The sequence below is a fragment of the Cygnus olor genome, chromosome 7 (assembly GCF_009769625.2).
Source record: "Cygnus olor isolate bCygOlo1 chromosome 7, bCygOlo1.pri.v2, whole genome shotgun sequence".
In the NCBI taxonomy this organism is placed as follows: Eukaryota; Metazoa; Chordata; class Aves; order Anseriformes; family Anatidae; genus Cygnus; species Cygnus olor.
Genome location: NC_049175.1, coordinates 950,372 through 970,068, shown reverse-complemented (window position 1 = coordinate 970,068; position 19,697 = coordinate 950,372). Strand labels below are relative to the sequence as shown.

Sequence of the window (19,697 nt, the reverse complement as noted above, 5' to 3'; positions counted from 1 at the left end):
TGAAGAGTGGGATACTGGAAAATATTTATTTCCTTAATTAATTTGGATTACAAATGGATAAGTATGTGCTAACTTGGTTTCAGATGAATAATAGGAACTAAAGTAATACAGTAGCCAAAATTTCAAATTTTGAGACAAATTAAAAAAAATGAGGGGGAGCTCATCTCAAATACTGGTAGCAAGCCCGTAAGAAGAGAAACTTACACATTTTCTCTTAGAAATTGGGCAATATCAAACTTGACCACAGACATCTATTTTGAATTTCTGAAATCACAGAATATTACTGTAGCTACTAGGTATTGCTTTTACAAACTAGCACCTCCAAGAAAGCCTTGCATTTGTATAAGCATGTCACTTGGATGTTAAAAGCCACCAGCTTTCTCACCTACCTTCTCCCCTATCCTTTTCGGTGGGTGGAACTTTGTATCAGTTCATAGCTTATCCCACAGATCTGCTCCATGTTACAGTAAACTGCATCCTTAGGTTAAAGTAATTTTACTAAAAAAATCTTGTTTTCAGATGTAACTGCTAGGTCCCAAGCTTAAGTCTGCATAGCAAGAACTGCTCTCTGCATTAGCAGCCTGCAAACGCTGCAAGATCTCCTCTCAGCACTGACACCATTACTGACAGAGATACATAATGCAGTATCAAAAAGGGCTAGCTTTAACACCAACACTTTGTCAGCATATTGCAGAACCAGCTGCGCCAGCCTTGTGTAACTCAGCCACCAGGGAGGGATACACAAAGCTGCTGTCTCTGGAAGAGCTTCAATCCACACTTCACAGTACTGCACCAGAAGTCACCATCAACAGTTACACTTACCTGGGAGGAAAGGCACCCTGAACATAAACGATGTTTTCCTCAGCGAAATGGTTTTCGTCATGCGAGGCTAATGCCTTTTGCTGTGGGTGTGCTGACTCCTGCCATTTCCCCAAACACAGGAACGTCAGCTGCACGGTTTGTAGTAGCAGGGACTGGGTTCATACTCTCCCCACTATCAAACTGTACCAACACATGTATGACTAGCACAGCTTAAGGAACAGAAGGATGTCATTACTAAGGATTTTTTAGAGCCAGCTTTTGATATCCTGTGCTGACAAAGGTGACTGTCTCAGAAGTTGTCATCCTCCTTCAGCTGCGGGGAGAACTTTAACAGCATGAAATCTGTAATTTATCTAGTATTACTAAATCCTAGGTGCCTTCTGCCACTGTTGGACTACGTTCAGTCCCACATCACCAAGAAATGTTGGTTCTGTGAGGTTACAGTGTTAATGTGTGAATGCTGGCAGATTTTTTTTTAAAACAGAAGCTTTATATAAATGATGGCAAGAGGTTCTGTGATAGAAACAGGACAGTAATTCCATGCAATTGCCTTTGCATTCAAGTTTGCCAAGTAAAATTCAGATTCGATGAAGCGTTAGCCAGAACCACACTTCTTCCTTTACTGACAGGGTCAGGCAAATCCCATTTCAAGTTTTCAGAACCTTGGTTGGTGATTCTAGAACAGATGACCCATCAGGCCTCTGGAACAACTCCCATTTTCTCCCATTGGTTCTTTTGATTGCTAGTTTTACTGACAGTGAAGACAAAAACAACTGCTTTTAATCCTCTTTTCTGTTTCAGCAACTGTACATTTTCTGTTCAAAAAACATTATTTTGCTTTAGCATTTCTGCTCTTCAAGAGCTGTTTGCCCTTTTTGCTGTTACAGTATTATCACTGTTCAGTTAATACTGACAAGCTGACATTTTGTACAAATGCATTTTTATTGTTTTAACAGAACCAAAGAAAAAGGTTGAAAACATTAGACTATACAACACATTTTGGTTTATAAACAAAGTTTTATAGTGGTAAAACATTTCTAAATGACATTCATGGTCTTTTTTCAAATTTCTGCTGCATTTCAGGTCTGAAGACCAATAGTGTTCAAAAAAGCAATAACTGCATAAGGTGAATGAGTATCTCAGCTTCTACAAAACAATTTAAGAACTTACAGCAAACATTCTGGAAGAATGTCAAAGGCAACCATGATTTATAACTTTCCTGCAAACATTACTCAATAAACAAAAAGTGATCTTTGGCATAAACAATTATGTATTAAAGGCATTAGTAATATTGCGTTAATATCAGTCAAGCAACTAAACAGTGATACTAAAAAAAAACACAGAGAAGCTTGAAAGAGGGTTTGGGGGGCTGAGAGGGGTGGGAGTGTGAGGAGTATTGAAATGCAGGAAGACTATTTAGAAAATCCCTTAAAAATAACCCCTACCTATTCAGTGTTATTTACTATTAAATAGAAATTACTACATTACAATTATGTTAGAGATCTGGTATAAACCAACCAAACGCAAGACATTCAGGTTAAGGCTCTGGCACTCCTTCCTTACTCCTCCTGTTCCAGGTAATCACAGGAAGAGAATACTAAGGAAAGATCCTAAGTACCATGTGTTTCATAATACCCAGACACCAGGAGTGAGTTGAAGATGAAGACACGCTTTTTCTTGCTAAGGTCAATTAGTTTGAGGCAGATGTATTATAATCACTTTAACTTCCCTTTTTAGATAACAGTGCAATGAAGGGGCAAGGGGAGAAAGTCTGAGTGTCACGGACAGGCAAAGAACAGCTGACTGTTCTCTCTCTCTTCCTTTAAGCTGTGGAAAAAAAAATCAGTCTAACAAGGGCACTATATTAAAGGTCATGCAACAACTTTTCAGCAAATGAAAATTAAGAGGACATCATGAGGTCCAAGCTGATTTGGGCACAAGTTTGCAAATGCCCCTTGCAAATGTACGGAGATCCGTTCTAAAACTGTAATTCCCCCCTATCTGTTAAATGCCAAAAGAGACAACGGAGCAAATAAACATAACTATATACAGGAAGGCATGTTAAATAATGGAAGGATAAAAACTTTTGAAGCCTATTTTATCAACAGTGTGTTTTGTTTTTTAAAATATAAAGTAACATGTTCAATTTACTAAGACTTCAAAAACTTTTGAATTTCCAAACTCCAAATATGTTTTACTCAGATATTTTTACTGATTTTGTTTAGCATTAGGAACTGCTCTTTGCTGGAAGCCATCTCGCTATCTAAGGAGTTTCACATCCCTGCAGTGCTTGGGTTTCCAAAAGCTTACACACTACTATTGCATTGCTGGAAACATGCAGTTGGCAAAAGGTCTTTCGAATTTAGTATTCTTAATCTTTTAATTTCCATCTTGAGTGGGCACAATAACATTAGATGGAAAATAATAATAATTGCATGTGCTTGTGCGCATTTGGTTTTTGAAAAGAAAGAGCTGGCGTGCGACATTTTCTGGACCTGGGCATGTAGCTAGCTTAAGAGAACTATATTTTTTCAGCCCAATACATCACTAAATTGAGCAATAAGGAGAGCTGCATGAATTAAGGACTCCAGCAGTAAGGCTCAGGCTGACAACCTTGTGCTACCAACATCCACCTAGAAGCATTTCAGTACAGCACAAGTTCTGAAATGCATACCTACAGGGTGACAGGAGGGTGACAGACAGCTCCAGTTTTTACTGAAGTAGTGATGCCAAGCAAAAATCAACAGGAAAATAAAAATTTTTAAAAATAATTTCAGCAGGGGGATTTTAATCCTCATCTTAGAATGGCTTTCCCCTTCCCACCCCTTTTTTCTTTTTAAAAAATCCAAACCTTCTACCACTTCTGAATGGTTTAAGAACAATCAGCTAAAATCCTGTTGAAGAGGTGAATTTTTATATATCCTTGATTGTCCCTAAATCACTGCCAAATAACACTGTTAGTGTCCCAGACTCCCAACACAAGCTTAAAGTGAGGTGCATGTATTATACCATCACATGGAAACTACTGGAATATGCAGTGCATAAATGAAATGTGCTTCTGGGATTACAGATTTCAAGAGAATCTTCAAAAGCAAAAAAAAAGGTAAGAACTGTCTACTATCAGAAACGATTTTGAGGTGTTTGATATCAAATGTGTTCTGAAGATATTTGAAATGCATTCTCTTATAATTCATACCCTTAGAATGGGGCATTAGCATAAGCTAATTTTAAGCTCACGTATACAGCACCTTTTGCTGTTAATAAATCTTCCGTTTCCAAAAAAAGACATTTTATGTTGCAGAAGACAATACTTATGTGGCTCGTGTCTACTGATACCATGGAGTCTTTCTGACCCAGCGAAGAGTGAATCCAGCATCTGTTCTTATCTTAATGGATGCTGCTTCAGCTTCTCTCACAGTTTCCTTTACAGACTGCATGAGGTTCTGGGCATTATGAACCAACATCTCAGTTGCCTGTCAAAAAAAAAAAAAAAAAAAACTTCTAATGTACGTGGAAATACCACATTCAGAATCGTGCATGACAACTCTCCCAATACAAGCATTTTTAAGTCAGTCTGTCTCTGAAAAGTAAATAAAAACCAGTGAAGTTTATGTTCACTCACAGCACCACTTTCCTGTTTCTCACAGTACAGTTATTGAAAGTCTGATTAAAAGCTCAATGTTTCAGAGCTGAATAATATCTCAGAAGCCAAAAGACTGCAGGATTTCAACTGAAAACATGCATTTGGAAGCCAGCAGAACTGTAAGATACTCAAGATAATGTTGGAGAACAACTATTTTCACTGCAATCCACCAGAGGGTACTACTACTCCTTCGGCATTAAGTCTGTTGTACTTTTAGAAGTTCTTTTGCTAGCTCACTTCTGACTATTAAATTAAAGGAGATAAATAAGTTGTTCATATAAAAATTTGAACCAGAATAACTTTTTGGCTTGGCAAGGTCTGATGTCATTCTATTAAACTGTAGCTTTTGAAACAGCAACCAAGGTGTTAAGTTATCCTTACTAAACAGCTAAGGTAAGCTTACAATCTTTGAGTTCCCGGAACACATCCAGTATTACGTCATATCTTTTTACCCATAAAACTGACCAACAGTTCCACCCTACCACCAATTTTTACACCTCTTACTTGTTCTGATTCTTCATCACTGATATTAGTCCTGCCCAGCATGGTAGCTTTGACAGTGGAAAGAATTTTGAGTTGTGTACTGATGGTTGGGATTCGCTCACAGACCTAAAGAATGAGGATAAAAAATGCTTCACATTATGAATTGAACTGATACACTTTCTTTTTTTCAGATTAATTCCTTGGTTTTGTTTTACTGTTAGAAAAAAGAATAAGCACAAAGGAGACCTGGTAACCTTCAAGACTTTCTGACAAAAATTGGTAGAACAACAGAACATCTTATTTTAGGTGCTCTGCGGATTTTGGGGATGGAACATACATTCTCCCTTCCTCCAGATATTCCTCCAGGGTTTCACCCAGACCTAGGCATGGAAAGATGTGTATTTGGATGAGAAAAAAAAAAATCTACCGAGTGTTACACTTCTGCTACTATTCTTTGATATAAGAGGAATGAGTAGATGAAATACAAAGCAATGTAGACATAGGACAGAGTGGTGCTCATAGCACAGTATTTCTCACGACCTCTTAGGCACTGGCATCTTCTACACGTGTAAACAAATCCTGACTTGACAGAACATGTACTACCACGGGATCTAAAAACAGACTTGGAACTTGACAAAACTTTACAAACCAAGGGAAGATACATGTGCTTTACTTCAACAGCTCCTGCACTCACTCATACTAAGAGAAGAACAAAATATTTTTAAGGCATTTACATGTTGGCTCATTACCTGCAAGAGGTTTGTTCTAATGCGTTTGTCAGTGCATTGCTTGGCCACCTCTTTGGCCAGTCGAGTGACTTCATCTGAGGCCTTAGCAATATCCTTCGCACACTGAATAAGGGCACGCTTGTTTCCACTGCCTCCTCTCACCAGGCGTGACATCTCTGCCATTAGCAGCGCCATTCGTTTAGCAGCAGCAATGATGTCATTACCCTGGAGAGAACAACATCAGTGAGTGTTTGTGCCTGCAAGGAAGCTTCCCAGAAGTCACATCTGAACAGCAGTATACATTTTGGCAGCAACCCTTTCAACAAGTCAAGGATGGAAGAACCATTTGTGAACACAGAAGAGGTTTCTTCGAGGAACAGGGAAGATCTACACTAATTATATGTTCATTACATGCTTTTCTTCCTAACACTCAGGAAAAAAGCTTGCTTCAAAACTGGAAAAAAGAAGTGGTAAAGAAAAGTGTTAGTTTGTCCATGGAATAGGAGTTACTGCTTTGCTGGTGATGTTTTAAGATGAAGCATGTTTGTTTGGTTTTTAAGTGTGCTAAATAGCTTGTTAAACCAAATAGCACTAATTCCGTTAAATAGCGTAGTCGTAACAGTTGAGCATAAGGTTTTCAGTGGCATCTGAAACTGAAGCGTCAAAGAATATGCTGTGCTGCTACCTTGCTATGTTGCTGAAGGATAAATGGAAGATAATCTGTAACATACAAACGTTTGTCACAGGTAATGTGGAAATGAGATGCAATGTTGTTGGTTTCGGTTGTTTTTTATTGGGGGGAGGGGGGAGTGAAGTTTTTTCTTGAAGATAGTTCTTCCTTTTTGACAAATTCTCTCCCTTTAAAATAAAGACTCTAGGAGGAGAGAAGAATTTGAAGTTAAAAAGATAAACTAGAAATATCATTAAAATTCAGATTTCTTTCATTAAATACATCAAATTCCATCACATAAGTACTTGAGAAATATTTGCAATATGTGAATTAATATGACCAAAGCAAAAACATTTCTCATACACTGTTCCAGAGAGAAACCTAATGCAAGAAAAAAGCAAACCAAGATGATCAATTGTTAATAGTCTGTTAGTATATTTAGATTGACCTTCATAAGAAGTTGTTAGAAAAATGTGAAATATTTAGTGCCATGAAGCATTCCTATTGTGTGGATGAAATATTAGCATGGTGAGTTTATTTATTAGCACACTCGTTCTTCAGTATAATTCCACAATTAATGACCAATGAAGTCCAGAGCAAGAAGTACACAGTGAGAACCCAACTGACCAAATGTGTTCTGTCCCTTTGCACATACTTCCATGACGCACTACTAGCCATGAAGATATCCCAAACATGTAATTAAATGTTGCACAGATACAGGCGACACAAAAAGCTGAACTATTCGTTACCATGACCTAATATCTAAACTGTTTGCTAGTATAACCAGTTAGGATGCAAGTGACATAACACAAAGCCTTTCCATGTTTTCACGCAGGATGATCAAGAAATTAGGACCAGTGTCATTTACGAAGCCCTCAAACAAGTTATCCAAGCATCAGAATCTGAAAACGACAAGAACATTTTAAAGCCCTTTTTATTAAAAAATAGTTTAGTATATCTCTACATACATACATATATGTATAAATACACACACGCATCCCTAACCTTTTTTTGTTATATGACACCAACCTTACTTTTTGCAGCATGCTATAAAAAGTGACAAGTCTTGCAAACATTTGTGCTCAGACAGAAGAGACAGGCTACTTGTGAACATCTGAACCCCATGTTAGATTTCCACTGTTTTTATACAAACACTATCTCAATTCAGCAGATAACAGCATACAGTGCAGCTTCTCCATAAAAGAATTCTCTCAAAACCAGCATTTGCAATACAGCCAAGTGCAAGCCAGCAGACAGTCAGTCAGTCCTCTTCAATAAACACTGCCATACAAAGCCATTCCTTGTTCCAAGGTATTTTAATTGATGGCATCAATGGAGGCAAAGCATAATAGACATGTTAAATGACTTCTTGAATACTGTATACTCTGTTGTATCTGGAAGTCATTAAGAAACCATTAACCATGGCTTCCCAGGTAGCACAAATTAATGAAAAAAGAAAAGGGGGGAGGGAAGACAACCGCTACTTACAAATTGAAAACTGCCATAACAAAGAGACCAGGCAGATGCAGAGAGAGGAAGCCTTTGAATATTAATAAGTGACCCAAATCAAGCTTCAGTCTGGCACTGACAGACAGATCTAGCAAACTTGTGAAGCCACTCTCAGTCCTTAAGATGAAGTGCAGGCACGCTTATTCATTCAGAATGATGGGACCCAGCAGGGATCAAGAGTGATGCAAATGTGTCAGCGTTCCAAATGGCTGGATGCACACAGATCAGTCCCCGGGGGAGACTCAGGAGTACCTTACTAGACCACTTGGTTGCTTCCCGATGTAGAGACTGAGCAGCAGCCAGAATGGGCTGGTTAACAGGCTGATTGGTTGGCATTAACAGCAGCTCAGGCTCGTAATCATCTTCAATGTCAGAGGGGAGAGTGAATTCAACATCTGCATCATCCTCCTCATCTATATCTACACCAGCCTCAGCCGCTTCATTAACCACAGTCACAGGCTTTGCAGGTGGCAGCAAGGGTGGAGAAACAGGGGACAGTTAGTACGAGAAGCAGAATTTGGTAGAAGAGCATGAACTGAGCTGTTTTAGTGACCAAAACATCCTCTTAGTCTCTCGAGATCTGACAGGACAGCTCTAGGATCAGGTAAGAGGGAGGAGGGGAAGGAATACAAGATTAGCGGAAGGAAACAAACATTTATTTCACCTGTGAACCAAAGTTACCAAAAAAATAAGAAGTTACAATTCACAGATGCAGCTACATTTTTCAACTCAGCATACAGCTTTACACGCAGAGGCTGATTTTCAGAACAACATTTTTCTGGCAAGACAATGGTGAAATGAATGGATTTTCTGTTTTAATGAGAGCCATTTTCACTGGCTTGAAGCAGGCACAGCAGCTGATGACTGTGGTATTTGTGCAGACACAAAGCATGTACGAAAGCCTTTTCACATGTATGTAAGAAGAGATAGCAGCAGGACCACAGAAAAACCACTGATACTGTTTCTGTCAAGAAAAAAAGGGGGGGGGGGGGGAGAGACATTGTAGAAATGGGTATTGAAGTACTGCAGATAATGTGAAAAAGAACAAAACCAGGTTATGACAAAAGGAGGTGATACTGAATGTTATGAATGACATGAATATTACAGTTCTTTAAAAAGACTGAAACAATTAGTAAAGTAAGAGGATTATGAAGCATATTATACTGCTTTGCCACAATATATTGTATCCGTTACCTTTTAAAAAAGATTCAAGCAAATAAAAGGAGTTCACAAAGATGAAGCAAAAGTCATATAACAGTACAGTCATTTATAATATAACAGCATTTCAATAAAAAAGATATACAAATTTACTAACTGCATTTCTTTTATGAATGCTACATGTCAAACAACCCTTAACAAAAACTATGCATTTGCAACTGAATTTTGCTTAAGATCTGATCTTTTAAAGAAAAACATCTACATCAGTGAAAACATGCAGAAGTTTTTGGAAGAACAAGTTCTAGCATTTACATATTGACAAATCAACCCATCTTTGAAGACTTAAATCTAAGTATTAATTCAGTGAGAAGTTTCCAGTATCCCTCATTTTGATGCTAGTTTTGACACAGGAGCCCAACTAAACAAATAAAACTTCATCTCTCCTTTATTCAGATGAGGGGGAAAGGCAAGGAAATCTAAAGCAACAGGTGTTTGTCTTGTGCTCTGTGAGAAAAGGAATACATGGAAACCCAAAATCTACCCAGTGAAAAGGAGTTTTTGTTAAAGAAAAAAAGCAATGAACTTTAAATCTTACAGGAATGGAGAATGTTATCAAATGCTTTTAAAGATTACTTACTTGCCCTCCTATAAGCGTAATACATAGTAAACTATCAGTGGGCTAATATAAATGGCCAAAAAAGCAGAAGGCAGTTGACACAGCCTGTTGCCATTTAGTATAAGCAAGACCTTGTGTTTCTGTCTTTCCAGATCTAACCCATATTCCTCAGTAACAGCGTCCATCAATTCCTCTTCCACCCAATAAGGAAGTGGCTTCAACTACAAAAATTTTTTTTAAATTCTATTGTTCTGCCCTTTATGACTGTCTGCAAAAATATTTTAAAACTTGGACTGCGTGTACAAAATTGTTCTTGACAAATGGTGTCCTGACTACCACCTTCTTCCCCAAAATGTATTGTCAAAGCAACTGTACCTTTATTGGTAAAATGGAACTGCTAACAAGAATTTAAAGCACAAATGCTACACTAACTTACTGGTTTTTCGGTCTCAACTTAGGGTAACAGCAATAAAATTAGTGTTTCATAAACAAAAAACACTAAGCATGGAGCTCCTTCATAAGTGGGAGAAAGTTTTAAGGTCTGCTGCCTTGTTTTGATACATAAATATTTTAATAGATGCATTATTTTAATTATACCCTAGTGTGTCTATACATGTAATTTAGTACATATATAGTAAACACTTTTTTTTTTTTTTAAACCTACTGTGTATTGTTAGGTTACTCATTTGGGGATTCAAACATCAAAACACTTAGGAAGCTGAAATTAAGATTTTCAGCCTCAAGATTACCTTCTTAGAAGATATGTTCCAGTCTTATACCTTAAATAAAATAAAAACATATGCGGTATATCCAGGAGTATGGGGAAAATAAAAGCATTTCATTTTAAGGAAGGGACACAAACAGATTTGCAGTATTTCTTTTGTATTTCATTTGTACTTCCAAAACAGATGTTCCTTCTGCACATCAAGTTGTTGAAGTTAATTCAGTAAGCTATTAAAGTTTATCTTCTCGTTACCATGTATTGGGGTGGAAGAAAAAAGTGAAGATCTTAAAAGCCAAATTCTGGCCTTCAATTAATACCTGCAGAAGGCTGAAACTCAGAAGTTCTTAACCAGTGCTACCAGAGAAAAAATACAGCTTTAAATTTTAAAAAAGGTGAAAAAAGAAGCAAAGAAGTTGCACTTGTATTTATAGGACCGATACAGACTTCAGACTGATTTGTCATGGCACTGAAATAGTAAAAAAAAAAAAAAAAAAAAAAAAAAGGGATTTTTGCCTTGACAGAGAGTGACTCTACAAAAAAGGAAGCAGATCAGGTTACCTATATACAGTCACATTTCTGATCAGAACAGCACCAGATAAATTGCAAAGTAACTTGCAGCTCCTTCCAGAACACAAACCAGCTCATCATTCTCGCAGCCACTGTCTGCAGCATTCATCCAGACCTTCCAAAGTCAGTTAAATAAAGCAATCAATTTGCTAACCTAGAAAAAGGCACAAGTAATAGTGCCTCTCTAGGCAATACTAGCATCAAGAATCGTAAAGAGCTTAGCACATTTGTGTTCACAGAGGTACGATGATAAAGCATTCTAGCACTTCTGAGTACTAGAACAGTTGTACCTAGATCACTCTGAAGATGAAAGGGTTTCTGATTCCTCTTACTGCAGCGTTTTTACCTTTTGGTCTATATAAGACTATTCTCTGCATTGAGGCATCTGATATTGGACCAAACTAACACACTGATCCTAAAGAAATATTCTTATTAGCACAGGACACATATGTAACAACTTCTTACCTTGCTAGACCATTTTCGTGCTTCATCATGCAACTGCCTAGCAGCCATCATCATGGGCTGATTAATAGCTTCTCCTGCTTTCTGCTCTGGGAACTCTTCATCCTTTTCTTCAGGTGGTGGTGGTCTGGGTGGGGGAACCTCACCTTCTGGAAGTGGTGGCTTTGGAGGAGCAAGCTCATCAGTCAGCTAAGAAAGGTAAAAACCCTATTCAGTGCAATGAAACAGTACAAAGATTGAGTATCACGACAGTATCATGGCAAGACATGATCGCATGAGCTCATGCCTTCTTCCAGCTTTTCAAGTGCTCCCTGTTTAAGGAAATACCATGTTTTATTCTCTTCTTTTGAAAGCTGTATTATTTAAGACTTCAGACTACTTGTATACATGGCTGGCTAGACAATGCATTTTATGTCTAAGGAATAAAAATTTAGTCAAAAAATTTCAGTGTGCAGTCCATACTTCATCAGTGACAACTGAGTACTGTATTACAAAATATACTGCACTTACATGAAGCTGCTCAAGGTCAGGAGGAGGAGGGGGAAAATCTGGTTCCTGAGGCTGAAAAGCTTCTCTGACTTTGGCCACAGCTCCCAGAATTCTGTATCCAGAATCCAAGAAACTCTTCTGCAAACCTGAACAAAAATCCCATTCCCAGATTAATAGCATTCTGTAATATTTAGAAATGCAACACTATCAAAAAACACAAAAAATATTTTGATAAGGTACACAGAGTGCACATATTTCTATAAAATAATTTTTAAAAACCACCACAATGTTTATACTTGATTTCCATGTTAGAAATATTAGTATCATACACAACGTGCATAAAATAATATCTAGGCTGAATAATGGTCACTATCAATAGCCAAAGTAATTCCCAAAACAACTTTTAGAACAAAAGACGTTATGTACTATTTTCCTTATAGAGGTACTACTACTGATAAAAGTAACAAATACTTGTTTCTGATAAAGATTATGACATCATGCAATGAACTAGAATGGTGAATCCTTTTCTGTGAACATGCCAAAGGTTTTTGATTGCATTTCCAAAGAGCAGGACCCAGCAGTTAATGGTGTGACCTTGATCTTACCATTATGGGATTTAAGCATACACAAAATTTCCATAAATGGGGATACATAGCTGTACAAGAGAAAATGAGCGCTACTTCACACAGCATTCCACCAATGAAAGATACATTTCAAATCAGCTGACCGAATCCTTACCAGGATCAGAGATGTTTCCTGCCACAGCTTTAGCATCCATTACCATCGGTGATATAGTTTTGCTTAGTTCATCAGAGGCTGCTTTAACAGCCTCCCGGAATTTAGGGTCTTCTGAATTTTCAACCTCCCGTTTTGCCACCAATAGGATGCGGTTTGCTCGTCTAGCAATGCTGGTGGCGCCAGCTACCAGCATCTGTGGTTGGATATTGGCCATTGCAACTTTACACTTATCAAGATCTTTCTTAATAGCCTCTTCTGATGCATCCAACAGAGACTTGGTATCAATGGCTTCATCCACCAACCCTAGGATAAAAGTTGAACATATTAATATTCTAATTTCAACTCTGGAAATGGCTATTACATATTCCTGAGACTGTTTCCAACCAGAAAAGCAACTATTTCCAAACTTGAGGAGTAGGGAGGAGTGAAAGAAGGCATGAAAATCAGACCAAATGTATTACTGACATTTTACTTGTGTGGTACCTTTATCACAGTAACTATTGTCAGGCTTGCTCCCATTAACAACATCCCAAATTCTTACTCATCTAATGTGGAATGTTGCTTGAATGAAAAATTGACTTACTTACACAGTATATACAGCAGAATTTCATTCCTTGCAAATTTCTTTATCTATATTCAGCAATTTTGCACCCCTCCCATTCATGCAAAATGAAAGATTCCTCTTGGTTGTGCTTTAACTTAAGGGTGATGTATAGTGATAAAGCACTAAGATTTAAAATTCCCACAAGTTAATTACCGAGATGGAGACGGACTCAGCATACAGCCAGGAGAAAGTATTTTGTTAGCAGTCCAATACAGACAAACATTTCTTCAGGACTGAAACATTTAAGTGTTTCAGAGAGAGTCAGTAGATCTGTAGCTTTGTTTTATGCGCTCCGTTCCTGAAGCTCTTACATCATTTTGAACATGTTTTCTTTCCCCCACTTAATTATCTGTCCTCATTCAACATGCCAAGATTATGTAGAAAGAAAAGCCTCAAGCTGCCACAGTGATATATTACTAACACAACAAGTACAAAACTAAAGGTATATTGCTCTTCCAATGAAAGAATTGAAGCCCAGTTTGCTTCCCCCACCAGTCAAAACCAACTCCTATGAAGCAAGTTATTTTACTTATGCTAACATAAACACATTTCTGGAGTCACAGAGCACACTCCCACTTCTCTTAAACAGTATTTTTTTTTTATTCAGTTATTACTTCTGTACATGTCTCTTCAATCCAAATAGAATGGATAAAAAAATCCATACTGGGTAAGTAAGCACAAATATAATCTTCAACAAAAAAATCTTATTTTACCTGTCATTTTTTCTACATTATCAATCCATTGGTTTTTCATTGTCTCAAAATGTTCATAAGCAGCTTGATTTCCAGGATTTCTCAAGAGAATTCGAGCAGCTGATACTACCTACCAATGGAAAATGTTTTTAATTAAGTAACAATAATTTTTAATTATTACATTTTTAATTATTAAGTAACAATATATAAATACATTGTACGTATTCCTGAAAATGCATTTGTTTCTCCATGATAAATGTGAAGCTCCTCACTTTTAATACTCCATTAATTCTAGGTCAATTTCTGTTCAATTTCTAGTTCTGTTTCAAGATTTACAATGCTTCCAGTATTTGTTGATACAAATATTTATTTTCTCTCTAACTTCATTTACTTGCTTTTGCATCAATGAGTGTTTTATCATTTACTAATGGTTCTTGAAAGCACTAATGTACAATACTTTTGACAGTTTCACTAGTTCTAGATAGAAGTTTAATTTGGAAAAAAATCATTGAAGAAGCATTTTCTCTACTCTATTAAGCCTCCAAGTAACCGTTTCAAGGATAAGTTACTGGCGCTTCTGTCCAAAAGCTGAAGAGTAAGACACATCATTTAATTACCTTGTCCTACCCGTTAGGATATACATGAATATTTGCCATTTCTCTTCTCAGAATGTCGGTGCTATGTTCCTTGCTGCTATTAACATCTTACTCCAATAAGCAGAAACAAATGGAAAATTCCACAGAAGTCCTTCCCAACCCTTATAATAGCATTTTGAGACTAAGAAAGCAAACCTGTGGGGTAAGTTCCCTTGCTGATTTCACTGTTGCCTGAATGCCTTCCACAGTGGTTTTATTAGCAGTTCCAACTGCAGCTGCTTTTTCTGCCGTTGCTCCCAGTCTAGCAGCATGGTTTTCAAAGTTTGCTGCTCTTTCATCAAACACCTACTTGTCAGAAGAGAAAAATATATTTAAAAAGTCTTACTTCAGAAACAGAACAAAAAATTCCTTCAAGTGTCTCTGGTATGTGACACCTTCATAACATCTAAACTTAACACGTCTCCTGACATGATGCAACAAGACACAAAGGGTCTGAAACAGTTTCATTTTTTCCTTTTTACATTAGGGGACTTTCTTCTCTACTAACTCATTTGGTCTACAATAGATACTATCACACTTCATAGCTTTGAGATATAAAGTACATTAATTCCCAACCACTGTTCTAACAACTGAGTTGAAACCGTTCTAGCTTACAAAGATAAATCCTCAAAACCAGAATCCAGAAGTGACTGCATTTGGAATAAAAATATGAGTTTTTCTCTAAAAATTGAAGCTTCACTTTGGAAAGAGAATATATGCATTCTTCCACCATTCTTATTTACGCAAGGACAGAATACATTGACAAAATCTATCCTGTTATAAAGTTAAATTTCCCAAGGCCTTGGTAATTATTTTGATCATGTTCAAATCAACCAGCCAAACAGAGCTTGCAAGCAGAGAGTTTTAGATACTTCAAGGCCAGAAGCATTGAATTATGGGAAGCATTATACAGCAAGAGAACAGGTTAAGTATGCTGATTAATCTTGACATGAATTAGACAACTTTAATCATCTAATATAATGTCGAGATATGCAATCCACTAACTGCTGTCAGTGATTTGGCACTAGAATTATCAGCATGCTGAAGATAACATGGTATGAACATCACAGGGAACAGTCTTTAGCATTTACTGGAGTCAGGGATGATACAGTTTCCAGGGATATATAGCACAATCCTTAGTCCCCAAGAGACCAGAAAGATTTTCATGGCAATCATCTCGCAGTCAGAATTAATAAGCATGTATTGCAAGCTTGTGAAAAAAATACTGATTCATTGTTCAGAATACTTATTCAAAATACCAGTTCATTTTTCAAAATAGTGATTCTTGTAACAATAACTAAATAATAACTAAACAGTAACTGAAGCTTCACACGGGGAAAAAACACTTTCATATACTTGCCTCTTCTCTATTGGGAGTATCAGAAGGAGCAGTGGCTGCTACTGCCAACAACTTAATAGGAGTTGTAGTGTCACTAAAAACATCAGAAACCTCCTGGGTCATTGCTTCTTGCATCCGTGCCTTAAGATCCTTCAAAAAAACAGAAACTATTAACACACGATACAGAACCATTAAGTCCACAGGGATTTAAATCCCAGAAAACCTCTTATTGACAAAGAATAAAGAAAAACAGCCTGTTATGTTGGAAGCTATAAAGATAAAACAATCTCATAAGCATGTTTAGTAAATCACTTTTTCATCATTTGAAATGCAAGAAGCTTACACGCCACTCATTGTAGCAGGATCAGGCATCATAAGACCCTGACACTCAAATTTGCAATGCTAACATGCTATCTTCATTGAAAGTAAGACTTTTCTTTATTTTTACTTCTAAATTACTCATTTAGAATTAATCCCTGAAGCACGGTATCAAGATGTATTGTAGAAAGCTTGCTTTACGTGTCCCAGATAAACCACCACTTGTTTGGCTGCATTTTTTTTTTGTTCCTCTGTGTATTGGTGCCTCCAACATAGAAGCCCATTATCAAGGCAGTGCAAACCCTTCCATGTATTATCATGTGTCCAAAAAAAGATTTTTACCTTCAGCGAGTCCTGAAGCTGAGCAGCAATTGCCCTAGCCTGAGGAGACTCTCCCTCCCCTCTTGCTGCGAGGTCAGCAAGTTGAGCAGCCAGCTGGTCTACACGGTCACATTTGGCAAGCAGGTCTTGACGATAAGGTCCCATCATGACGTTGGCTAAACGATGACCTTCTGCGACCAGACTCCGAATTGCTGCCTGGCCTACAGTGGAAGAAGTCATGTTGCATTAACATACAGGACAACCAAAACTTGAAAGTGTAATTCAAACATCCCATGAACTAAATGACATTCCAGAACATCTGGGTTTTTAAGAACACATTTCTGGGTGGTGAGAAGGATCTTCTGCAGTTTCTCAGCAATGGCACTTCAAACCCAAACAGGAATTCACCCCTCACCAATTTCTTTTGCCTATTACAGCACTTCAGGCCTAGAGATGCATCCTTTTTTAGCTAGGGCGGCCTCAAGTTAACCATTATAGCTGTCAGATATCCCTACATAACTAATCTGTTGACTGTAATAGAAATTGCTTGCAAACTCCAAGTACTGCAATTCTCCATGTCACTTCAAGTCATAACAAGCTGAGCAGGAAGAGGGGAAAAATCCATGTACAAAACAAATTTTAGAACAGAATACCCTCTACAGGGGTTCCAGAAGTCATGGGTAAAGGCATGTCCAGTGTCCAGGACTGGAAAAAAATAATAAAAACCTAAAAAGCCTTCACAGCATGTTGAAGTTCTTTCTGTTAAAAAAGTCATTTTTAGTATGGGCAATGTCCTTAACTCACTCACAGAAGCTTCCTGTTCTTTTAACAACGTGTTCCTCTGTTCTTTCAAGTAATACAATAGTAGTCTTTTTAAAGGAAGTCATCATATATTAAGTCCTTCAAAGACCTACTGAAGAATCAGTTTAAGCCAATGCTACCATACAAGTAATCCAAGTGCTGTCTACATCAAACAGAGCACATACCTGATTGACATTCTGAATATAACCTTTCCTACCTATAAGCACACCCTACCAAGGCTCAATCCGAGGAAAGGGATTTAAATGAAAAGAAAAAAATGGCATCATGTTACAACTAGAATTTTTCTTCATTAACCTACAAACATTACAGTTTTGGGACGTTACATCCTTTCACACATTTTTATCATTACATATTACTATCACAATTGATTAAACTCTGTATTCTGTAGTACACATCCAGCACTGAGAAACTTTGGTTCCTTCAGAAAACTTCCAGTATGTACACAAGCTTCATGATTAACTAGGTACTTATAGATTTTGGGGGGTAGGGGAGCAGGTTTAAGTTCCCTTTGTTTATTTTGCATTAAAAATAATAAAAATTAAGCTTATTTTCTGTGCTTCCTCAAGACAACCACCTCAGATTTCACCATGTTATAGATCAACTAAAATTATGAAGGCATACTTTCATTTGGTGTACTTTCTGCTCATCATAAAGAGTCAAACACACGGAACTCCACTATTTTGTTAAAATATTGCATGTAAAATTGATTTTCACACGTGTCCAAGCTATCAACATCAATAAATTTTTCATTCACATATCTGTCATTCGCTATTCACACAACAGAAATCATCTTGACAGACATAAGGAAAGGTATGTGAAAGTCTTTAAATGTGAAAGTCTTGCAGATATACTGTATCTTATAAGGCATTTCTACCCATATCAGATGCTACAGAACTGTTGAATACAGTTTTGAAACTTCATCCTCCTACTTGCGATAGCATCAGAAGAAAACAAGAAAAAATTTCAGAGATGTTTTACAATAAGCTCTCGGTAACACTATTCCTGAGCCATAATTTATGCTTGCTGATAGCATGCTTGGATTCTCAGATCACTTTTCTCTTCGATTAAGTAGCAGTCTCCTCAGATAACCCAGAAATCATACAAGAAGTGATATTTTTAGATGAGGTTTATGAAGGACTCAATTACTCAATTTGCTGGAGTATATATAGATTCAGATATGAGATTCTATATTTGCATGACATTAAAAGAGCAAGGAGCATTCTATAGTTTGTCTGTTCTACAGCACACATTCTCCCATTCTTTGCCAAAATTGTTCTTTCCAGAACCAAGAGAATCACAGGCCAGCCTCATTCAATAATATTGCAGCCAGGACTTGGCTATAAACCACCAGCCAGGAACTGCACGTCTCATCATCAATGAAGAAATTCCACACATCCTCAGCATCTCAGTAGCAGTACGTTCAGTCATAAAAATTGCTAAGTTAAACTGTAAAATTGTGATTGGGGGGTGGGGTAAGAAGTATGCAGAAACACTTACCTACTCCCCGATCATCAACTGTAGGATTGTCTATCCACCTTTGAGCTTGCTCAATCTTGCCCTCCAAATGGACAGCTGCTTTAACTGGCCTAGTATTTGCTACAGCTCTGTTTGTTTTGGACTGTAAATTCTGAAGTGATGTAGCTATTTGCTTCGCCAATGCACGGGCCTCAGGAGAGTCACCTTTCCCACTGAGGATTTAAAAAATAGAAAAACAAAGTTATAGTAATATACAGATCTTTTACAGCTACTCTCGAATTCTGTAGGAAGAAGACGACGAGAGAGGTACTTCACCTTTTAAATAAAGTAAAATTTCAGACTTGAATCTCAGAACAAATAATGCAGATCTGTCATCCATACATCCCCACCTCATTTCGCTGCTGTGGCACCTAGATATTACTTATGTTCAACACAGCACTGAGGCAGGGGAAGGTATGGCATTGTCACTCATCAGTTTGATTTCCCATACCCATGGCCATCTTATGAACACCTGCAATAACATCAGATTGCAAGTACAAAAGTAAGTAGCAACAGACCCAAGGCTATTCATAAACCAGAAAACAGTACATTAGGGCTGCCAATGAAGCGTCAAGAAAAGCTTGAAGTGTCAAACTTCAAAGAAAAAATATTTATCTACATATTGCAACTGGCCATAGATTAAAGATCAGAATTTTTAAAGTAATAGTTTCTCACTTGCATTCTCAAGCATCTCCTTTGCAAAACTGATATAGAAATATCATTTCCAGCTGAGCACTGAACACAAGGTAACAGGATTTTCTCCAAGTCATAATATTTATCTTTTATAGAGTTTACAGTTACAGATTAAAATACTTGACTCAGTATTCAAGTGCTAGTTATTG

At 37.3% G+C, this 19,697-nt stretch overlaps 1 protein-coding gene across 3 annotated transcripts in view; it reads right to left on the bottom strand.

The window, feature by feature from the left end:
* Positions 1 to 1,745: 1,745 nt before the first annotated feature.
* VCL (vinculin) overlaps positions 1,746 to 19,697 on the bottom strand; it is a 63,839-nt gene continuing 45,887 nt past the window's right edge. The window contains exons 11-22 of one of the 3 annotated variants that reach the window (XM_040564490.1): positions 18,838 to 19,028; positions 16,540 to 16,739; positions 15,901 to 16,029; positions 14,697 to 14,846; positions 13,927 to 14,035; positions 12,610 to 12,912; positions 11,893 to 12,017; positions 11,386 to 11,571; positions 8,108 to 8,314; positions 5,698 to 5,901; positions 4,970 to 5,074; positions 1,746 to 4,295 (exon numbers count right to left, since the gene is read on the bottom strand). In XM_040564490.1, coding sequence (XP_040420424.1) covers positions 4,149 to 4,295; positions 4,970 to 5,074; positions 5,698 to 5,901; positions 8,108 to 8,314; positions 11,386 to 11,571; positions 11,893 to 12,017; positions 12,610 to 12,912; positions 13,927 to 14,035; positions 14,697 to 14,846; positions 15,901 to 16,029; positions 16,540 to 16,739; positions 18,838 to 19,028 — 2,056 coding nt within the window. In that variant the 3' untranslated portion in view covers positions 1,746 to 4,148. Of the gene's footprint in view, positions 4,296 to 4,969; positions 5,075 to 5,697; positions 5,902 to 5,943; positions 7,249 to 8,107; positions 8,315 to 11,385; positions 11,572 to 11,892; positions 12,018 to 12,609; positions 12,913 to 13,926; positions 14,036 to 14,696; positions 14,847 to 15,900; positions 16,030 to 16,539; positions 16,740 to 18,837; positions 19,029 to 19,697 lie in introns of those variants that run through there. The other 2 variants (XM_040564491.1, XM_040564492.1) reach the window with 2 other exon arrangements.